The sequence below is a fragment of the Staurois parvus genome, unplaced genomic scaffold, assembly GCF_062004578.1.
Source record: "Staurois parvus isolate SC_StPar_1 unplaced genomic scaffold, SC_StPar_1.0 ptg000530l, whole genome shotgun sequence".
NCBI lineage: Eukaryota > Metazoa > Chordata > Amphibia > Anura > Ranidae > Staurois > Staurois parvus.
Genome location: NW_028318326.1, coordinates 8,751,135 through 8,768,849, shown reverse-complemented (window position 1 = coordinate 8,768,849; position 17,715 = coordinate 8,751,135). Strand labels below are relative to the sequence as shown.

The window sequence follows — 17,715 nt, the reverse complement described above, 5'->3', positions numbered from 1 at the left end:
CAAAGGATTTTGGGTCGCACTGTAGGGCCCAGTGTCAGAAAGCTGGGTTTGCGTCCAAGATCCTGGGTCTTCCAGCAGGACAATGACCCCAAACATACGTCAAAAAGCACTCAGAAATGGATGGCAAAGAAGCGCTGGAGAGTTCTGAAGTGGCCAGCAATGAGCCCAGATCTAAATCCCATTGAACACCTGTGGAGAGATCTTAAAATTGCTGTTGGGAAAAGGTGTCCTTCCAATAAGAGAGACCTGGAGCTGTTTGCAAAGGAAGAGTGGTCCAAAATTCCGGGTGAGAGGTGTCAGAAGCTTATTGATGGTTATAGGAAGCGACTGATTTCAGTTATGTTTTCCAAAGGGTGTGCAACCAAATATTAAGTTAAGGGTGCCAATACTTTTGTCCAGCCCATTTTTGGGGTTTTGTGTGACATTATGTCATATTTGCTTTTCTGCCTCTGTTTTATATTTGTTCCAATACATACAAAGGGAATAAACATGTGTATAGCAAAACATGTGTTAATGCAATACCTTTTTTGTGTGAAATACTTGATTTTCAGGAAAAATATCAAGGGTGCCAACAATTTCGGCCATGACTGTATATAAAAAGGCTCTGTGACCCGCAAGGGTCGAATTTGGAAGGTGAGGGGGCATTTCTGCTATTGAGGGGAGTCACGTCAAGATTTACACGAAAAGCACTATTTGCAGCATGGAGTGACATTATTTTGAACACTTTTGCCATTATTTTCACAGTGTGGCATCACCATTTATTTAATTATTGTATTTTTTCACTTTTTGCACAGTTTAAAAGATATAAGTTTCCACTATATCACCAGGGATATATATTCGTTATGTGTATAAAGATATTGCACTAGTTTTATATATTAATTATTATTTGGATTATTATGATTTGTGTATTCACTAGGTAATTATAAGTTGAGCGCTTCACCACTTATATGATTTGATTTCACACATCTTGCGGTATAAAGAACAGGTGATAGCAGCTTACTCACTAGGTTCTGTGGAGCGCAGGGGGATTTTTGTATTTTATTTCTAACGAGTCTAGACCGGCTGACAGCGAGATGTTATAAACAGCAGTGGCCAGGTCAGGGCAGGACAGGGGAAGGATACTGTCGTAAAGTTGGTCAGCTGCAGAGTGGAAGGGGGCAGGGTTCAAGTTGCAGAGGTTTCGGCTGGTGATAGTTTGACATTTGGAGGGGTAGGTGTTTTAGGACGAAGAGACGGAGAAGGTAATAAGGTTGTGGTCAGAGAGAGGAAAGGGGGTGTTTGTGAGGATGTGGGGAGTGCAGAGATGAGAGAAAACAAGGTCCAGGGTGATACCGTCGGAGTGGGTGGTGGACTGTTGTCATGGAAATTTTGTATTGTTGGTTGAACTTTAAATGTGTCATATATGAGTGTTATTCATATGTCTCTCGTGTGGCTTAATTAAAGCTCTGAAGGCTGCAATTGGGCCATGCGCATGTACAATGTATGTATTACAGTACTCAGCTCGGTAATGGATGAGATAGCAGATCTGCGCTTATAGACCGGCGTGTATACCACCACGGCATTCGATGCGAATGCCGCTGGTGGTGGGCCGCGGGCCTGTATCCACATATCAGCAGCATAGTACCACATGGACTTCATAACGCAAGGCACCAAGCGGTACGAACTCCGCGTGTAGGCTTATGCATATCTTACAACCCATTACCGACCTGAACTGTATCCGGATGGATGTGTTTTAATAAAGATCGTATCGGGCCCATCCAGGTACAGACTGATGTTTCTAGGGAATGCTTGTACAGGGAATGAACATACTGCTAGGAGCTGGAACAAGAAATATGCTCTCCATAGAGGGCTCATGGGGGGGAAGGGGAGGAGATATGCTCTCCACAGAGGGCTCATGGGTGGAAGGGGAGGAAGTCTGCTGACCTCAGAGGGCTCATGGGGGAGGACCAGTGATAGATAATAGGAAAGGCTATGCTCCAATCGGAAAGTACATCCTGTGTATAAGCACTCCCCATTGCATTGTTCTGTGGGAGGGAATTGACCTTATTCATGTGGGGGGGCGTGTGTGTTTGTAATAAAATCGGGGGCTGAGTCTGAAGCCAGTCTCTATGTGAATTCCAACATCATCCTGAGAGTGTCGTGTGATCATTCTTGGGAAATGGAGCTCCAATCACCCACATCTCAACAGAAGCTAAAAGTAGTTGGAGGGGCAGGAATTGTGTAGTTTAGCTGCAGTCGTGGTAAGCGAGATTCGCACAGCTTTATGGGGGATTTCTGCGCATCCAACTGCGAGTACTCACGGTAAGGAGAAATTCGTTAAAGCGAATTTCCAAGACACTGTATACACTGTGCGAGTGCAAAAGAAGAGGTTAAGTGGAGGAGTTGGGATGTAATCGGGTTATTAATGTTGATAGGGATGTTGAAGTCTCCAAGGATGATGGTGGGTAGCTCGGAGGAGAGAAAGAAGGGTAGCCAGGCGGAGAAGTCGTCGAGGAAGCAGGATACGGGCCCAGAAGGCCGATAGATTACAGCAATCCTCAGAGGGATTGGAGAGAGTAGTCGGGTGCAGTGGGCCTCAAAGGAGGAGAAGGATAGAGAGGGGGGGTTTGGCAGGACTTGGAAGGTGCTCAGTGGTGACAGGAGCATACCAACCCCACCACCTTTTCGACCGCTGGGTCTGGGTGAGTGGGTCCAGATGAGACCTCTATAGGAGAGTGCCGCAGGGGAGGTAGAGTCAGTGGCTTGGATCCAGGTTTCAGTGATCGCTAGGAGGTTGAGGGAGCGGGAGACAAAGAGTTCGTAGATGGCGGTGAGTTTGTTTCACACCGATCGGGCGTTCAGGAGTGCGCACAAAAACGGGGGGGGGGGGGTGGTTTTGGGGAGCAGAGGGACAGGTATTAGATTGAGGGGGTTGCGGCAGTTCGTGGAAGTAGGAGGGTGCCTTGTGGGTGAGCGAGGTGGTGGAGGACCAGGGTTCGGGTCCCCCACGGTTATGAGAAGAAGAGTGAGAAAGGTGGCATGGGAGCGGGATGTACAGTAAGTCTACCAGTGGAGGTGTTCGGGTCAGTGGGAGAGTGGAGCATCAGGAGGAGGTGGTGAGAGCCGTAGAGGGGAGAAGGAAGCAGTGGGGGTGCAATGTACAGTTGTTTGGGAGGAGCAGAGGGATATAGAGAAGAGATTTTGGGAACGAAGGAGAGGAGTATGAGGAGGAGGAGTAAAGGAGGCATTTTAGGAAGGTAAACGGAGTGGCGGACAACTGTGGTGGAAAGTTTCTCAGGGTGCTTGGTTGCAGATAGTCTACCGTGCAGTGGTGTGTCTCATTGCTATATCTTCCTGAAGCTAGAGTTCTCGTGCTTAGGATCAGGATGGGTAGAGTTCAGGTCGATAGGTTGTGGCCGAGGGTAGTCAAACTGCAAGTTCCAGTTTGTGTAAGTCCTAGATTGAGGGGTGAGGTTTGGCTTGAGGAGATGATGGGTGGACATCAACAGCGGAAGTGTTTCCCAGGTGGTGGAGATGAGGTGTAGAAAAGGTTGTGAGGGGTGGGCATCAGCTGCGGGAGATGGGAGTAGTAGGGGCTGGGGGATCACAGAATCAGCAGTCGGGCCTTCTCCCGCGCTGTACTCACGAGGGTCGTCAGATGGGCTTCAGGTCCGGGCAGGGTTGCATCGTGGTAGGTGATGGTAGGCCTCACCAGGCCGAGATCATCTGCTGGGCTCAGTAGGGCTCAACAAGGAACAAGAGGTCGGACCCTCTCTCTCGCTGTAGACAGATGGGCTTCAGGTCCGGGCAGGATCACGTCGTGGTAGGTGGTTGTGTGCTTCATCAGGCCGGGTTCATCTGTTATTGCTTTAAGGCCTGCTGCAGGCTCCCCTCAGATGTCAGTGGGGTGTGCCGTGGTAGGGCGCAGCAAGCCCCGTGAGGCCGGGTGCTGGAGTGGACTTTGGAGTAGGCCTAGGCCACCGTTCTCCTCCTGGTGGCGGAGGTAGGGTCAGGAGGGGCCACCGGTGCGTGCCCCCTACCTGCTGCTACCTGGACGGCAGTCTAATTAGTGGATTTTAATTTTTGCGGCAGGCCCTGCCAGTTTAGCAGACAGCCTTGCGGGTCCAGGGTCTGGCAAACTCTGATGTGGGAGGCCGCTGATGCAAGAGCCCGCGGCGGGCCCTGCCAGGACAAATGCCGCGGCAGAGTTGTGGGCGGCGGGAGGCTTGAGCGGTGGCTTCCCATAGTTGCGTGAGTAGCGGCTTCCCCCTCATGTGATGTGTCCAGGGCCCGTGGTGTATCCAGGAGGCCGCGGCAGATCTGCTAGGACGGACGCCGCGGCGGAGTTGCGGGTGGTGGGAGGCATGAGCGGCGGCTTCCCCTCTCGTGGGGGCGGCGGCTTCTTATACTTGTGGATCACTGGGAAGAATTGCCACCTTATAGATGTCAGTGGGAACTTGTCAGTGGGAAGATATCTCTAAAAATATTTGTGAAAAAATAAAGTATCCCCACTACATATGACATTTGTTCTAATAAGGGATTAAACCATTGTGAGATGTATGTACATTGTATCAGGGCTTGAAATTTCCACTTGCCCGCTCGCCAAATGAGAGGGCAAATCGCTTTGTGGTGATCACAGATGGAGCGGGTGGCTTGCAATGGAGCGGGTGGCTTGCAATGCGATCCCCAGGCCCCGGGGATCGATTTGTGTTCCACTTGCACTCCAAGTCTTGTTGTGAAGCCGCCTTTGGTTTCTGATTCCGGTTTCCGACTCCCGGTTTCTTCTTTGCCACCACGGGGGACACAAGGAGAGGCCCGCTCTCCACCGCCTTGGGGGACACGAGGAGAGGCCCGCTCTCCACTGCCTTGGAGGACACGAGGAGAGGCCCGCTCTCCACTGCCTTGGGGGACACGAGGCTTGATCTCCACCACCTCGCTCTCCACCACCTTGGGGACACGAGGCCTTCTCTACACCACCTTGGGGGACACGAGACCTGCTCTACACTGCCTTGGGGGACACGAGGCCCGCTCTACACCACCTTGGGGGACACGAGGCCCACTCTACACCGCCTTGGGGGACACGAGGCTTGCTATACACCATCTTGGGGGACATGAGGCCCGCTCTGCACCGCCTTGGGGGACATAAGGCCCACTCTACACCGTCTTGGGGGACACAAGGAGAGGCCCGCTCTACACCGTCTTGGGGGACACAAGGAGAGGCCCGCTCTCCACCGCCTTGGGGAACACGAGGAGAGGCCCGCTCTACACTGCCTTGGAGGACACGAGGAGAGGCCGACTCTCCACCGCCTTAGGGGACACAAGGCCCGCTCTACACCGCCTTGGGGGACACGAGGAGAGGCCCACTCTACACCGCCTTGGGGGACATGAGGAGAGGCACACTCTACACCACCTTGGGGGACACGAGGAGAGGCCCGCTCTACACCAACGTGGGGGACACGTGAAGGAGAGACCCGCCAATGGTGCACATCCCTACACCCGCCAGTTTAAGGTAAATGACATTATTTGTGCTGCGCTCAAAATAAGCACTTTATCTTATGCTATACTTCTGTAAACTAAACTTACATCTTTTAAAAGAGACTTTAGCTACTAAAGTCTCTTTTTAAAGATGCAGGAGATAAACAAAAAAAATACAAAATGTTTACTACAGGTTTAAAGCTGTAAAACTTGATATTTTGATTGCACCCTATTGCTATTAAGCTATTGCTGTTATGTTTAAATTGACATAATAAAGCTATGTTATAATTGCAGTTTTTTATATTTTGGACCATTTATTCTAAAGAAAAATTTAATTTCATAAGCTTTAAGGGGGCGTGGTTGGAAGCAGGGCTGGGGGCGGACCTGGGCAAAGTTGGGTGGGGCAACTGGTGCACAGTAAGGTTTGCGCCTGGCTAGTAGGTCTAGACTCGAAATTTTAAGCCCTGAATTGTATTATGTTTGGAGTTATTGGGAGCTTTTTGCAGCAAATGATGTATAAGCTTGTATATTCACAAAAACAAGTCTCTAAAAGTCTGGTGAAATAAAAGGAGAAAATACGCATATTTTACTACATGTAATGAGGTGGATTTACTAAATGTAATGGGGTTGATTTAATAAAGGCACATAGAGTGAGCACTTTGCAAGTGAAGTTGCTCCAGAGCTTAGTAAATGAAGTGCTCTTCTGACTTCCATCATCCAATCATGTGCAAGAAAAATTTTTGTTTTTTTTCCTTGCATGTGATTGGGTATTCTTTGCAAAGTGAAGCTTTACCTCATGTTCTAAGCAATGGAACAACTAACAAATTGCACAGCCTATTTTCACAAAGTAGGACTATAGGCAGAACATTTTTTTCATTTTGGATAGAGTTAGGGAGGTTTATAACCCCTGTTAGTTTTTTTCTTTTTTCTTGCCATCTGTGTGCCCATTGGAAGATGTCTCCTCTATAACTATTCTGGGAACGATCCAAAATTTGGAATTCTTTTACTTTCTCTTTCAATAATGGTGAACAGGACAAATAGAGAGGGTGAATCTATTGGGGGCACTGACAATAATAAAAACCTGACAGGTGTCCTAATCCACCTCCACTCAATCCAAAACTAAAAACAAGTTTTTCCTTTAATAAATCAACCCCAATGATTTCCATATTCCCATATTTAGGTTTCTATGCATTACTGTTGATAGAATTGATCCAAAAAGGTAGAGACTACTCAAAATTGGCTATTATGTTTTTATATTCCTTAAATAATGCATGCCTGGACTACTACTTAATTACCACATGCATTTCCTTTGGTGAATTGAGTTTAACACCTTTTCTTGAGGTATTTACCAATGCGTTTTGAGTGTTTTGCGATACATACTGTTACAGTGTGCTGTGTCAGACCCCAGCCCTTCTCACCAACTTGTGACCAAAGGACCAGCTGATCTTAGACCGCACTGTCACTAGCGCAACAATGCCACTCTCAGCTGCGCCCTGCACAAAGATTTTCCAGCTCGCGGGACCACAATCTATTTGCCAGCAGCCTGAGAGCGATTGTTACTGGGGTTAATTATGCAATTAACCCTTCACACTGCCACCACCAACATTTTACAGAGAAGGAGGAAACTTACAAATCTTAGCAGTAACATTATGATATGATGACTGATATTAGTATAAGCGTCTGTAAAACACTGTCACCACAGACAGATGTATTCAGAGGATTATCACATACAGTAGCACTCTTTAGAGACATTGATTCTTTAGTTTGCATTAAAAGCTTTAGAGACAGTTTCAACACTTTTCAGAAAATAGGATTTATTACTAAAAAGGTCAAAATGGTGCAATTAAAATATTTACAGAAAAAGATTTAACAAATATATATATATAAAGAGAGCAATAAAACAACAGAGAAATAAAAGAAAGAAGTTTCAGAAGGCAGAATACTTGCGAAAGTCCTTAGTTTGAGCAGAGTCCAATCGTCCAAACAAAAGGTTGCCTTTCTCCCAAAAATGGTTCCTGATGTTAAAAGGGAGAGCTCACTTTTCTCCAGGCTGTCAGTCTTTTTCTATTATCTCAAAGGGGTGTCTCCTGAGAACAAATAGCCAATCACCTCATTTGGGGATGAGTGTTAGGCGGTGACCAAGGTTAGGACCAAATCCCTTACAAGTTCATACTACGGTCCAGGGGCGGACTGACCGTTTGGAAACTTGGGCACTGCCCGAGGGCCCGGGGTCAGTAGGGGGCCCCATGAGATGCCCCTGGTACCTTTTTCATAGGCTTTTTTGAGTTTGAGCAAGGACACAGGGGCCCCATGATCCCCTATTGCCCGGGGGCCCCATGAGTTGTCAGTCCGCCCCTGCTACGGTCAATAACCTTCAATAGGTACAGGTAGCATCCTAGCAACTGGCAGATTAATATTACCAAACTGTAGCATATCCTGCCACTCTGGATAAAAGATCTTGCTTTCTACCCTCTTGTAGTTGCTACATAGGGATGTAAGGTGTCATGTGACTCATATTAAATTGACCTATCTGAATATATACTTCATATCAATGTGCCCAGTTCCTGCTGAAGTTTATGAATTTGTATGAAAAATGACTCATGTGGGATGTACGTTTTATGGCCTACAGGTAATGACCGACTGAGTTATAGTTTTACGACCGGGCAGAGGAAAGTGGTTGTCAAGCAGACATTCTGGAACCAGGCTAATTAGGGGTTTACAGCCCTGGAGTACAATATGCACTTTTGACCTCAGTTCACTTTACAGACTCATATTCCATTCAAAAGGGAGGGAGAAGGAGGATGAGAGACAAAATGATTCCAGCGTCCATGTCTCTAGGTGCACATTTGTCACACCTTCCCTCTCAGGTGGTTGCATGGGAGGGAACTGAAATTTCCCTCCTTAAGCAACCAACACCAGCTGCTGGTTTGGCTGATCAGGACACAGATCCGTTATGCCCAGACGTTCACCTTGGTGTGATCTGGTACACCTGCACTGCAGGAGAACCAGGTTCCTTCTGAGAAGGGTGCTGTTCTCCCTAGCAGCACTGTTGTGCCAACAAAGTGAGGGGTGAGCACCAGTCTGCTGTGACTACCCGGATATCGCAGCAACTGCCGTGGTGCCCACCTGATCACAAAACACTTCTGTTCCAGGGTGTCATATGCTAACATACTGAGATGTAGCTTCTTGTCGAGGTAGAGAATGAGATTTCCCTCTCCAGTCTCATTCTTCAGGCCCAGGACTACATCTGACCCGAAGGTAGTAGCACGTGTGTGCACCGGCAGCGGACAGGTGAATTCTGGAACTCGTCTCCCAGGTGTGCCTGCAGGTACCTTCGTCCAGGTTGAACAGTCCTCTTTACATGCTAGCATCAAGGACACCATTTTCATCACTTTCTTGTCTGTTAGATCAGTCACAGGTTCAGCTGAGCCATGATAGTTGCACCCAGGTGTCCTACCGTAGCCAGCTGTACCCAAGACTGATGTAACCTGCTTTTTGGCCTGGGGATTAGGCCAGGCCAAAATTGCCTCAGTCTCCCCATTTCCAGACCTCTGGGGGTCTCTTCCTACTGGTGGTTCCCAGTGCTGAACCACTGACATGCCCCTCTGACAGTTACCATTTTTGACGGTCAGACTAGGCACTGGCAGTTTGTTCATAACTGGTGACAGGGGTCCAAGTTGCTCTTCCCAGACAGGGCCGAACATTGCAAGGCCCCTAAAATAGGCAACTGCACACAGTTCCACTCCATATTGTAGGTCATCCCTGACCCCTGGAGAGGTGGTTGGTGAGCTCTCAACCCCAACTAGCTTTCCCGTGAATTCAGGCAAGCCACATGGGGTGGTGAAGGCTGACTTGTCCTGAGCCTCCTGGGTTAGAGATGTTGGCCTATACCCTCTGTTCAGGTCCATGACGGTTAGACAGTGGGTATATGCCGGCTGCTCCATTACCGCATGGTTCCTGGGCATGGGGTAGGCCACAACCACAGGGTTGGCACTCAGTTTTCCAAGGTCCTCACAAAGCCTGGTCATCTGACCCCTTTTGGGGACCGGGACTACTGGTGATGCCCAGACCCTGCGGGACTTCTGGATCCCTGACTGCGGTATTCCCTCTGTCTCTTTGGCCCATTCTGTCTGCACCTCCTGTGAGATGAAGTTGGCCGAAGGCATAAGGGAAGGATACACCCTGCCATCCAACTCATAAACTGCACGGTGGGCCCTCCCAGGGTTTCCCTGAACCCAGACACCATTTACCATAGGCCTTGCCAGCAGCTGCTGTACCTGAATGGGAAGGAAGGGTGATTGGAGCTGGAGGCCGAAGCTCCCTCTCTGAGGAACGGCTATCAACTCCAATAGGGCCCCTCGCACTTCCAATCCAGGTGTGCTGCCACTGCCTATGACATACGTTGTTCTGGTTGGTTTTTGAGGTGTGAATCAAAGACAGAAATAGTTTGAGGTGACTTCCTCCCTGGCTTCAAATTTTCCCCATAGACCTTGACAGGCCATATAAAGTGACACTCTCAATACATGTTGTAGCAAACGTGCACACAGAGATGGATGCGAACCTCCATTTTGGCAAAGGCCTCCATCTTCTATCATTTTCTACTCCCAAATCAGATTCCTCCGAAATCCCCCCTCCCTCTCTGTTGAGTGACATGGGGACTGTTTGATGCAGAGATCAAAGGCATCAAGGTCCCGGGGGAGAGCTCATGGCTATAAACCCCAATTAGCCTGGCCCCCAGATGTCTGCAAAACTCTGCTTGGAGACAGTGAATATGTGAATATGTGACGGTGCGCGGTGTCAGACCCCAGCCCTTCTCACCAACCTGTGACCAAAGGACCAGCCGATCTCAGACTGCGCTGTCACTTGCATAACAATGCCACTCTCAGCTGCGCCCTGCACAAAGATTTTTCAGCTCGCGGGACCACAATCTATGTGCCAGCAGCCTGAAAGCGATTGTTACTGGGTCAGGTTAATTACGAAATTAACCCTTCACACTGCCACCACCATCTTCTTACAGAGAAGGAGGAAACTCACAAATATTAGCAGTAACACTATGATATTAGTATAAGTGTCTGTAAAACACTGTCACCACAGACAGATGTATTCATAGGATTATCACATACAGTAGCACTCTTCAGAGATAGGGGTTCTTTAGTTTGCATTAAAAGCTTTAGAGACAGTTTCAACACTTTTCAGAAAATAGGATTTATTAATAAAAAGGTCAAAATGGTGCAATTAAAATATTTACAGAAAAAGATGTAACAAATAATAAAATGACCTATCCGAATATATACTTCATATCAATGTGCCCAGTTCCTGCTGAAGTTTATGAATTTGTATGAAACTCATGTGGGATGTACTTTTTATGGCCTACAGGTCATGACCGACTGAGTTATGGTTGTCAGAGCAGAGGAAAGTGGTTGTCAAGCAGACATTCTGGAACCAGGCTAATTCAGGGTTTACAGCCCTGGAGTACGATATGCATTTTGACCTTAGTTCACTTTACAGACTCACATTCCATTCAAAAGGAAGGGGGAAGGAGGATGAGAGACAAAATGGTTGCCAGCGTCCATTTTCTAGGCGCACAATTGTCACACATACTGCAACACGGTATAGTGAAATGACAGTTTCAGGATCGCATGCGATATATAGGGAAAATTTGTCTGGGCACCTAAATAATGCATGCGATATGCTTTTGTGAATGAGCCCACTGTGTGCTAAACATAAAGGGGTAGATTTGGGGGTTCAATGAAGCTTTGACAATAAAATCTGGAAGCTGATTGGTTTCTATGCAAAGTTGTACTAGACTTTGCTCTCTCCAGTTTTAGTAAATAACCCCCAAAGTGTATGGTCTGTAGAGTATAATAAAAAGGCTAAAAAAGATGGCTCTGTAATTAGTCTTGCCTTTTTTGTTCAGTCAGTGCATCAATTTCATGAATCAGTGCAGTTCCAAACAAAATACTAAATTAAAAATATATGTCACTGGGGGAAGGGGGGCAAACTAGTGCTGGTAGTCTCCTAAAAGATTTTGTCAGTGCAGAATCTCAGGTAATATTGGCAGGCACAGATTTGGCATTTTGTGACTGTCTAAAAGCCTGCACTACCCTTCCTGCACATTCCTATTGGCTAGTGTGTGCCTATCATGGAGATGGACCAATACGAATGTGGAGGGATGTAGCAGCAAGCTCCAACACTACCCAGAAGTGTCAGAGCTTTGCTTTTTGAATGGCAATTGGCTGTGACAGAGAGGTTTGGAAGGCTTATTCAGGTATGTGGTAAGACCTCTAGATGCCAGATCTTCATATTTACATAAATCACCCACTCCACTTCCCCCATCCAAGTCTACTTCAGAAGCTTTACACAAAAACTTTTGTGTATACCTTTTATAGATATAAAAAAACAGGAGCTCCCAAATTCATGCTAAGTATTAATAACTTAATTTTTTTTTATTTCTTTATTTGTATTATTTTATTGCTTCTTTAAATAATTACAAAACATACTGTAATTGTAAAGCTTTTAAATTAAAATTAAAGTGTTAAAAAGTTTCACTCTTTACTTAATAAGCCCTCTGCTTGGGCTCTGAACAACGTAGCTGCCATTATTCATTACATATTTTATATACGTACTGGATCCACCCTATTTTTTTTTTATTAGAGGTTGCTTTTTGAGAGCGTCCACCATAGTGAATGCAAGTTCTTATGCAGCTTACAGACTAAGAAAATAAAAATACACATAACTTGATATTATGTAAATTTACTGGTAATAAATGCACTGATCAGAGTCATCTTTTAGTGTACAACTTACAGCTTGATTTCACTTTATGGGCCCTTTGACTCTGTTGTCCCCAACTTACCACTGAGCCAGATTGTAGGTTGAAGGGTAAGCCAGCTTCGTCCACGTTTCAGGAACAGTATCGAAAAACAGAGCTGACTGCAGTTGCTCCATTTCGGAGGAGATTGCCAGTTCACCCTAACAAAAGAAAACATCAGTGAGCTATTTGCTTTTCAGATAGCAACTGTGATACGATGACATGATAAATGGTAAAGAGCGTTCTCTCCTTTTCCCAGAAATACACAGGGTGCCGAAAGTTGACGCCTGAACAATGCACAACCCTCAGCTTTCAGCAGACACATAACTCATTTACTAAAAGGAATATTAAGCAGTAACAACACCTAGAGTATTTCAGATAAAGTGTCTTGTATGCTCAGGAGGAGTGCATAAATCAAAAGTGTTTTTCTGCATAATTATTTCTCAGCCCAGAAAGACTTCAGGGTAGAACATTATCAGTAAAATGGCATTTCATTTGATGAACAAATTGGTCCTGCTTTCTTTGTAATAATCTTGAGACTGGGCCAATTGTTCGATTTTTAGAAAACAAAAACACAAATAGCTTAATGTGTAAAACACAAACTTGCTTTAAGATTGAATTAAATGTTTTGCTTATATTGTGTCTGCTACATTTACAGTTTTTTTCAAATGTCACATAAAGAATAATTGCACTTTTTTAAAACAAAAAATAGCACGTCACCCCCTTTCCTCATCAGAACTGTACAAGTACAGGCCTCTGATGAAGACATATTCACCCCTCCCTGGCTAACCTGCCCAGTATATTCTCCAGTATCCTGACATCCTTTGAGACTGTAGTTTCTTGTGAATTTGCTCAGCTGGTCATAGAGAAAAAAAAGCCATCATTGGCACATGAGCCAAACTAGACAAAGGGTAGATCTTTCTCAACATGGCTGGGCCTAGAACTTGAGAAAATGAAGCGAAAGCCCAGAGATCACCCCCCCCCCACACACACACACACTTTTGCTTTGTCTGTATTGCAATGGCTCCATCAGACATCAAGTGTTTCCACCCTTGATAAAGTGACAGCAGGTTTACAGCTTTGGTAAATTGTGCTGTTTGCCTAGTTTAATGCAGGGCAGTAGACATTGTACCTGGGCCCCTTGATAACTCGCTGAACTCTAGGTTCCTGCCTAGATTGCTTGTTGGACGATCTGGCTCTTAATGCGGACAAGTGGAATGTCACATTTTCATGAACATGTAGTTACCCTATAAATGGACACAATGGGCATCCATGCCAAGGTAGTAGTGTCTGGAATTGTTTTTTAATTGTGCAGGTTTAATTTAGTTGAATCACAAATTGGTATATAAGCTAAAACTATTCTGTAGATTTTAAATTACACACAATGAATCTCAGTGATCTAAAAACTGGTGATTACCTTTAGACCAAGATCAAGTTCCTTTAGAGAACGTCTGATCTCATAAAGTAGAAAGTTCATCCTTTCACACTCCTGGAAACAGACAAGGATATATGGAGAGCGCTCTGTCGTCTTTGAGGTTATATCAGGCATGTTGTAACCCTCAGGAAGTTTATCTAGAATATCATCCAAAAATGTCTTAACCTGAAAAAAATGTGTAGTTGAATATTTCAGTGCTGCCAATTATAGCAATTCTTTTTCCTATAGGAATAGAAAATATTCAATAACATTTCAAAACAAGTAAATCACTATCAAATGTCATATCTCATATCTGTCTTTGCCTTATACTAGTTAATTGTGCTGATATTAAGTATATGATATATATTTAACCTTCCCTAAAATATTCTTGTCATTTGCCTGTGTTCATAGATGCTGAAAAAAAATTCTACTTATAAATAACTCAATAGATCATAATCAGTGAACAAAAACTGCTCCAATCTCTTTCCAGGGATCCAGTTATTCCTTTACTGGGCACTTTCATCCTATCTCTCTAATTTATACCACCTATGATCATACCCTTAATAAATTGGAGCATACTGTATAACAGCTCAGGCACAGTCAGGGGCGGACTGACAACTCATGGGGCCCCCGGGCAATAGGGGATCATGGGGCCCCTGTGTCCTTGCCCAAACTCAAAAAAGCCTATGAAAAAGGTACCAGGGGCATCTCATGGAGCCCCCTACTGACCCCAGGCCCTCGGGCAGTGCCCGAGTTTCCAAATGGTCAGTCCACCCCTGGGCACAGTAGTGGCTGGCAAGGGAGACCACAGTGCACAGCGGTGAGCATACCAACGTGTTTGATACCAGACGCAACCTTAATCCTAAGAGAGAGTGAAGATTGGAGTTGCCACCTGCTGGACAGGTACGTTTTCTCCTCCATTTACACTAATTCACTTATCCCCCTAGCAACAGGGTTGCTTTAAAGCAGACTAAACTCACTTTAACCAAAAAGTAATTGAGAGGTAAAGGTTTTTAGAAGAAGAGACATGCAAAAGTTTTTTCTTTTGGAAAGTCTCCTGTTGACTTTTGGTTTTCTGAATACACTGCATTGCATGCATGTTGCACTGTGCAATGTACAGCATGGCTCTATTCTAAGCATGCAGAAAACAGAGACAGGTGCAGGAGAGAATATAAATTCTGTGGGTGTCCAGTCACTGAAAAGGAACTCTGTGGGACCCAAAAGAATTGGTGGAAAGGATGGCAGTGGCCAAGAATGCAGTAGAGTCAGGATATTAAATCCATCATTGATGGAAGACAGTACAGAAGGAGGTATGTGTGTGTTGTGTACACTTGAAGATTATGGCAAAAGCTCACCTTCACTAACAAGTTTACTTCTGCTTTAAAGGAAAAAGACAAGTATACAATGTTATTGTATCTATGCAGATTTAAAAAAAACATGATATAGTTGTTTGTTTGTTCCTGTATACAAGCATAATTGCATTTTAATGGATACATCATACTGTAGAAGAGCAACACTTATAATGAGTGGAAGCTGTAGAGGTCATCTGCAGGAATGGAAGAGGTTGGGACTCTGGGGAGGATGGATGAAGTAAACCTGAATGCGCATTAGTTTATTCTAGCACTTGAATTCCCTGGCGGGATCAGTGAAAACTGTTTGCTTTTTATTTCTTAGGCATAACAGCATTTTGCCTGCATCGCTCATACAAAATCTGAAGGTATTAAAAATATATAACAAAAATTGAGGCTTAATACAGTCAATTTGGCACACTGACTGAGGAATCTGCAAAGGGAACACATAGCAAAAGGAATCATGTAAACAGGTTAATGAATTCTTCCACAGGAAAGGCGTCCATCTTTAGATCATAACCATACTCCTTATTAAACTCTCCAATTTAATGATTTGTCTTTGATAAGTAAGGGTTTGAGATGATGTTATCCTTTGGGAGATTTATTATTCAGCCATTCAAGTTTTACAGGTGCAATATTTGATGTAGTTTAAAACGACTTGAAAGGATTTTTTTTTTCATTTTAAAATAAAAGTAAACCCCTTGTTCAGACCCGCATGTGTAGGAAGACTAGGGGTTCCACTCCTTCATTTTCAGTTGATAAAATGCATGCATGCTATGTTTATTAAGATGAAAATGAAGGACACCTTGAAATATTAATTAAAGAATACATTACTGGCCAAAGTCAAAGGGCATTGCTTGAATCTAGCTAGTGTAAACCAGCCTTTTTCAACCAGGGTGCCTTCAGGCTTCTTCAGGGGTGCCTTGGCAAAATGCCCAAAAATTGTATACAAGCTAGCAGGTGGACCAATCCTGCCTTTTAGTACACAAAGCCACAGGTTTTCATTGTGCACTTTTATGACCTCCTAACTGCCAGCATTCTAACAACCAAAGACATCATCAGTTCATAAGGAGGACGTTGGGTGCATGCACCTCATCCTTGTTTGGCCCTCTCCTGTCCCTCTCCATCAGCACTGGGATCACATTAGCAAAGTGAGGAAGAGAAAATGAGAGAGACACACTGGAATACTAATCAGTACCAGTGTTCAAAGGTGTATTTGCTTTGGAAGAATAAATCACCTCTAAGTTGGGTGTACTGGATGTGTGTAGAATAGTTTTTACATTTTAGATTGGGGTGGCTTGAGTTTGTGCAGAATTTTAAAGGGTGCCTTGAGATTATCCATAATTTTAAAGGGTGCCTTGACTGAAAAAAGTTTGAGAAACACTGGTCTAAACAATCCATAGATAACAGAAAATTGGTGTCCTCAACACAATCAGGAAAAAGTGGGTAAAGATGTATATTGACATCTATTAGGTTAGTGCATTTCAGGGGGAAGGAAGCATGCAGGGGAAGAACAACTGGTTCATGTAAATGCCCAGCTGCACATACTTACCTCTCCTTCACTCCACCATCGCTCCATTCAGCTATTAGCATTAAAGGAAGAAGCATTAAAGGAAGGCAGAGCTTACACAGGGCTGAGGACTCTCCTTGCTTCCCCCCTTCCCGAACAATATGATAGCAGTGAGCCAATCAGTGGCCAATGGGCTGAGCTTTGTCATCACTATAGCTCTGCGGTCAACGGCACTCATGCTCTGTGTTGTGTTTTAGTGATGACAAAGTAAGGACACAACAAGAATCTAGAGTGGTCTTCTGGGGCTATGGGGAACTTTGGAAACCAAACTACCATATGGTAGGCAACACTAGCTGTTTTCTTGCAACCTGACTTTATTAGCCTGATTTTTTTTCTGTATTAGAACCAACACATTTTACTTAAAAAACCCAGTATGCGAACCAATGTAAGAAACAACAGATGGAGATTTAAGTGCTGTTTCTTTAATGGGCTTTGGGAGGAAGACACCCAGAGGATTTCCAATTTTTGGAAATCCCTTTTATTTAATGTTTGTTTCATCCTGTATTTGCTGTCACTGAGGCATAATCACAGTACAGGAATAAACTGAAGCACCCTAATTGCAGTGAAAATAGCTTTCACAACAAATATTACAGATGTAAGGCAGAATAAAATATCATGTCATATGTAAAGATGACACTGAAACCTGGCACTGCAGGGAACATGCACAGAATACAATGTTGTACAAGCTTCATCTGACTAACCTTTTCCTCCTCTGTCTGAGGTGCTCCTTCCCTGCTTATAGAATCCCGTGACTGCAATTCTAACAAGGTACGGAAAAGATTGTCTGAAGTCACGGTTAAGAATTCAATCTCTGCATTGGGGTGGAGGCCGTAATGGATGGGGCTCTCAGGTGGCAACATCTCATCAATGTATCTATGGTAGCCTTCATAATCAAGGTTAGAGGGTATCACAAATCCAGGCGCCAAGGCAAGCTTCCTATCAAACTAGAGCAAAGAAAAAAAAAGAACATTGGATATAATCATCATGACAAGAAATATATTTCACAATGAATCTCTTGGGGATATTGGTAGAAATTTCAGCAAAATGACCATCAATGACATTATTTCAGGAGAATAAGCCAAGCTGTTGTGGCAGAAACCTTGTACTAACATATCCACTT

At 44.7% G+C, this 17,715-nt stretch overlaps 1 protein-coding gene across 1 annotated transcript in view; it reads right to left on the bottom strand.

Moving 5' to 3' along the window:
* The window catches only part of LOC149451620 (dynein axonemal heavy chain 11-like), a 590,344-nt gene that overhangs the window by 63,454 nt on the left and 509,175 nt on the right, over positions 1-17,715 (bottom strand). The window contains exons 66-68 of the mRNA XM_089690376.1: positions 17,297-17,539; positions 13,680-13,862; positions 12,308-12,423 (exon numbers count right to left, since the gene is read on the bottom strand). Of these exons, the coding sequence (XP_089546502.1) occupies positions 12,308-12,423; positions 13,680-13,862; positions 17,297-17,539 (542 nt within the window). The remainder of the gene's footprint in view (positions 1-12,307; positions 12,424-13,679; positions 13,863-17,296; positions 17,540-17,715) is intronic.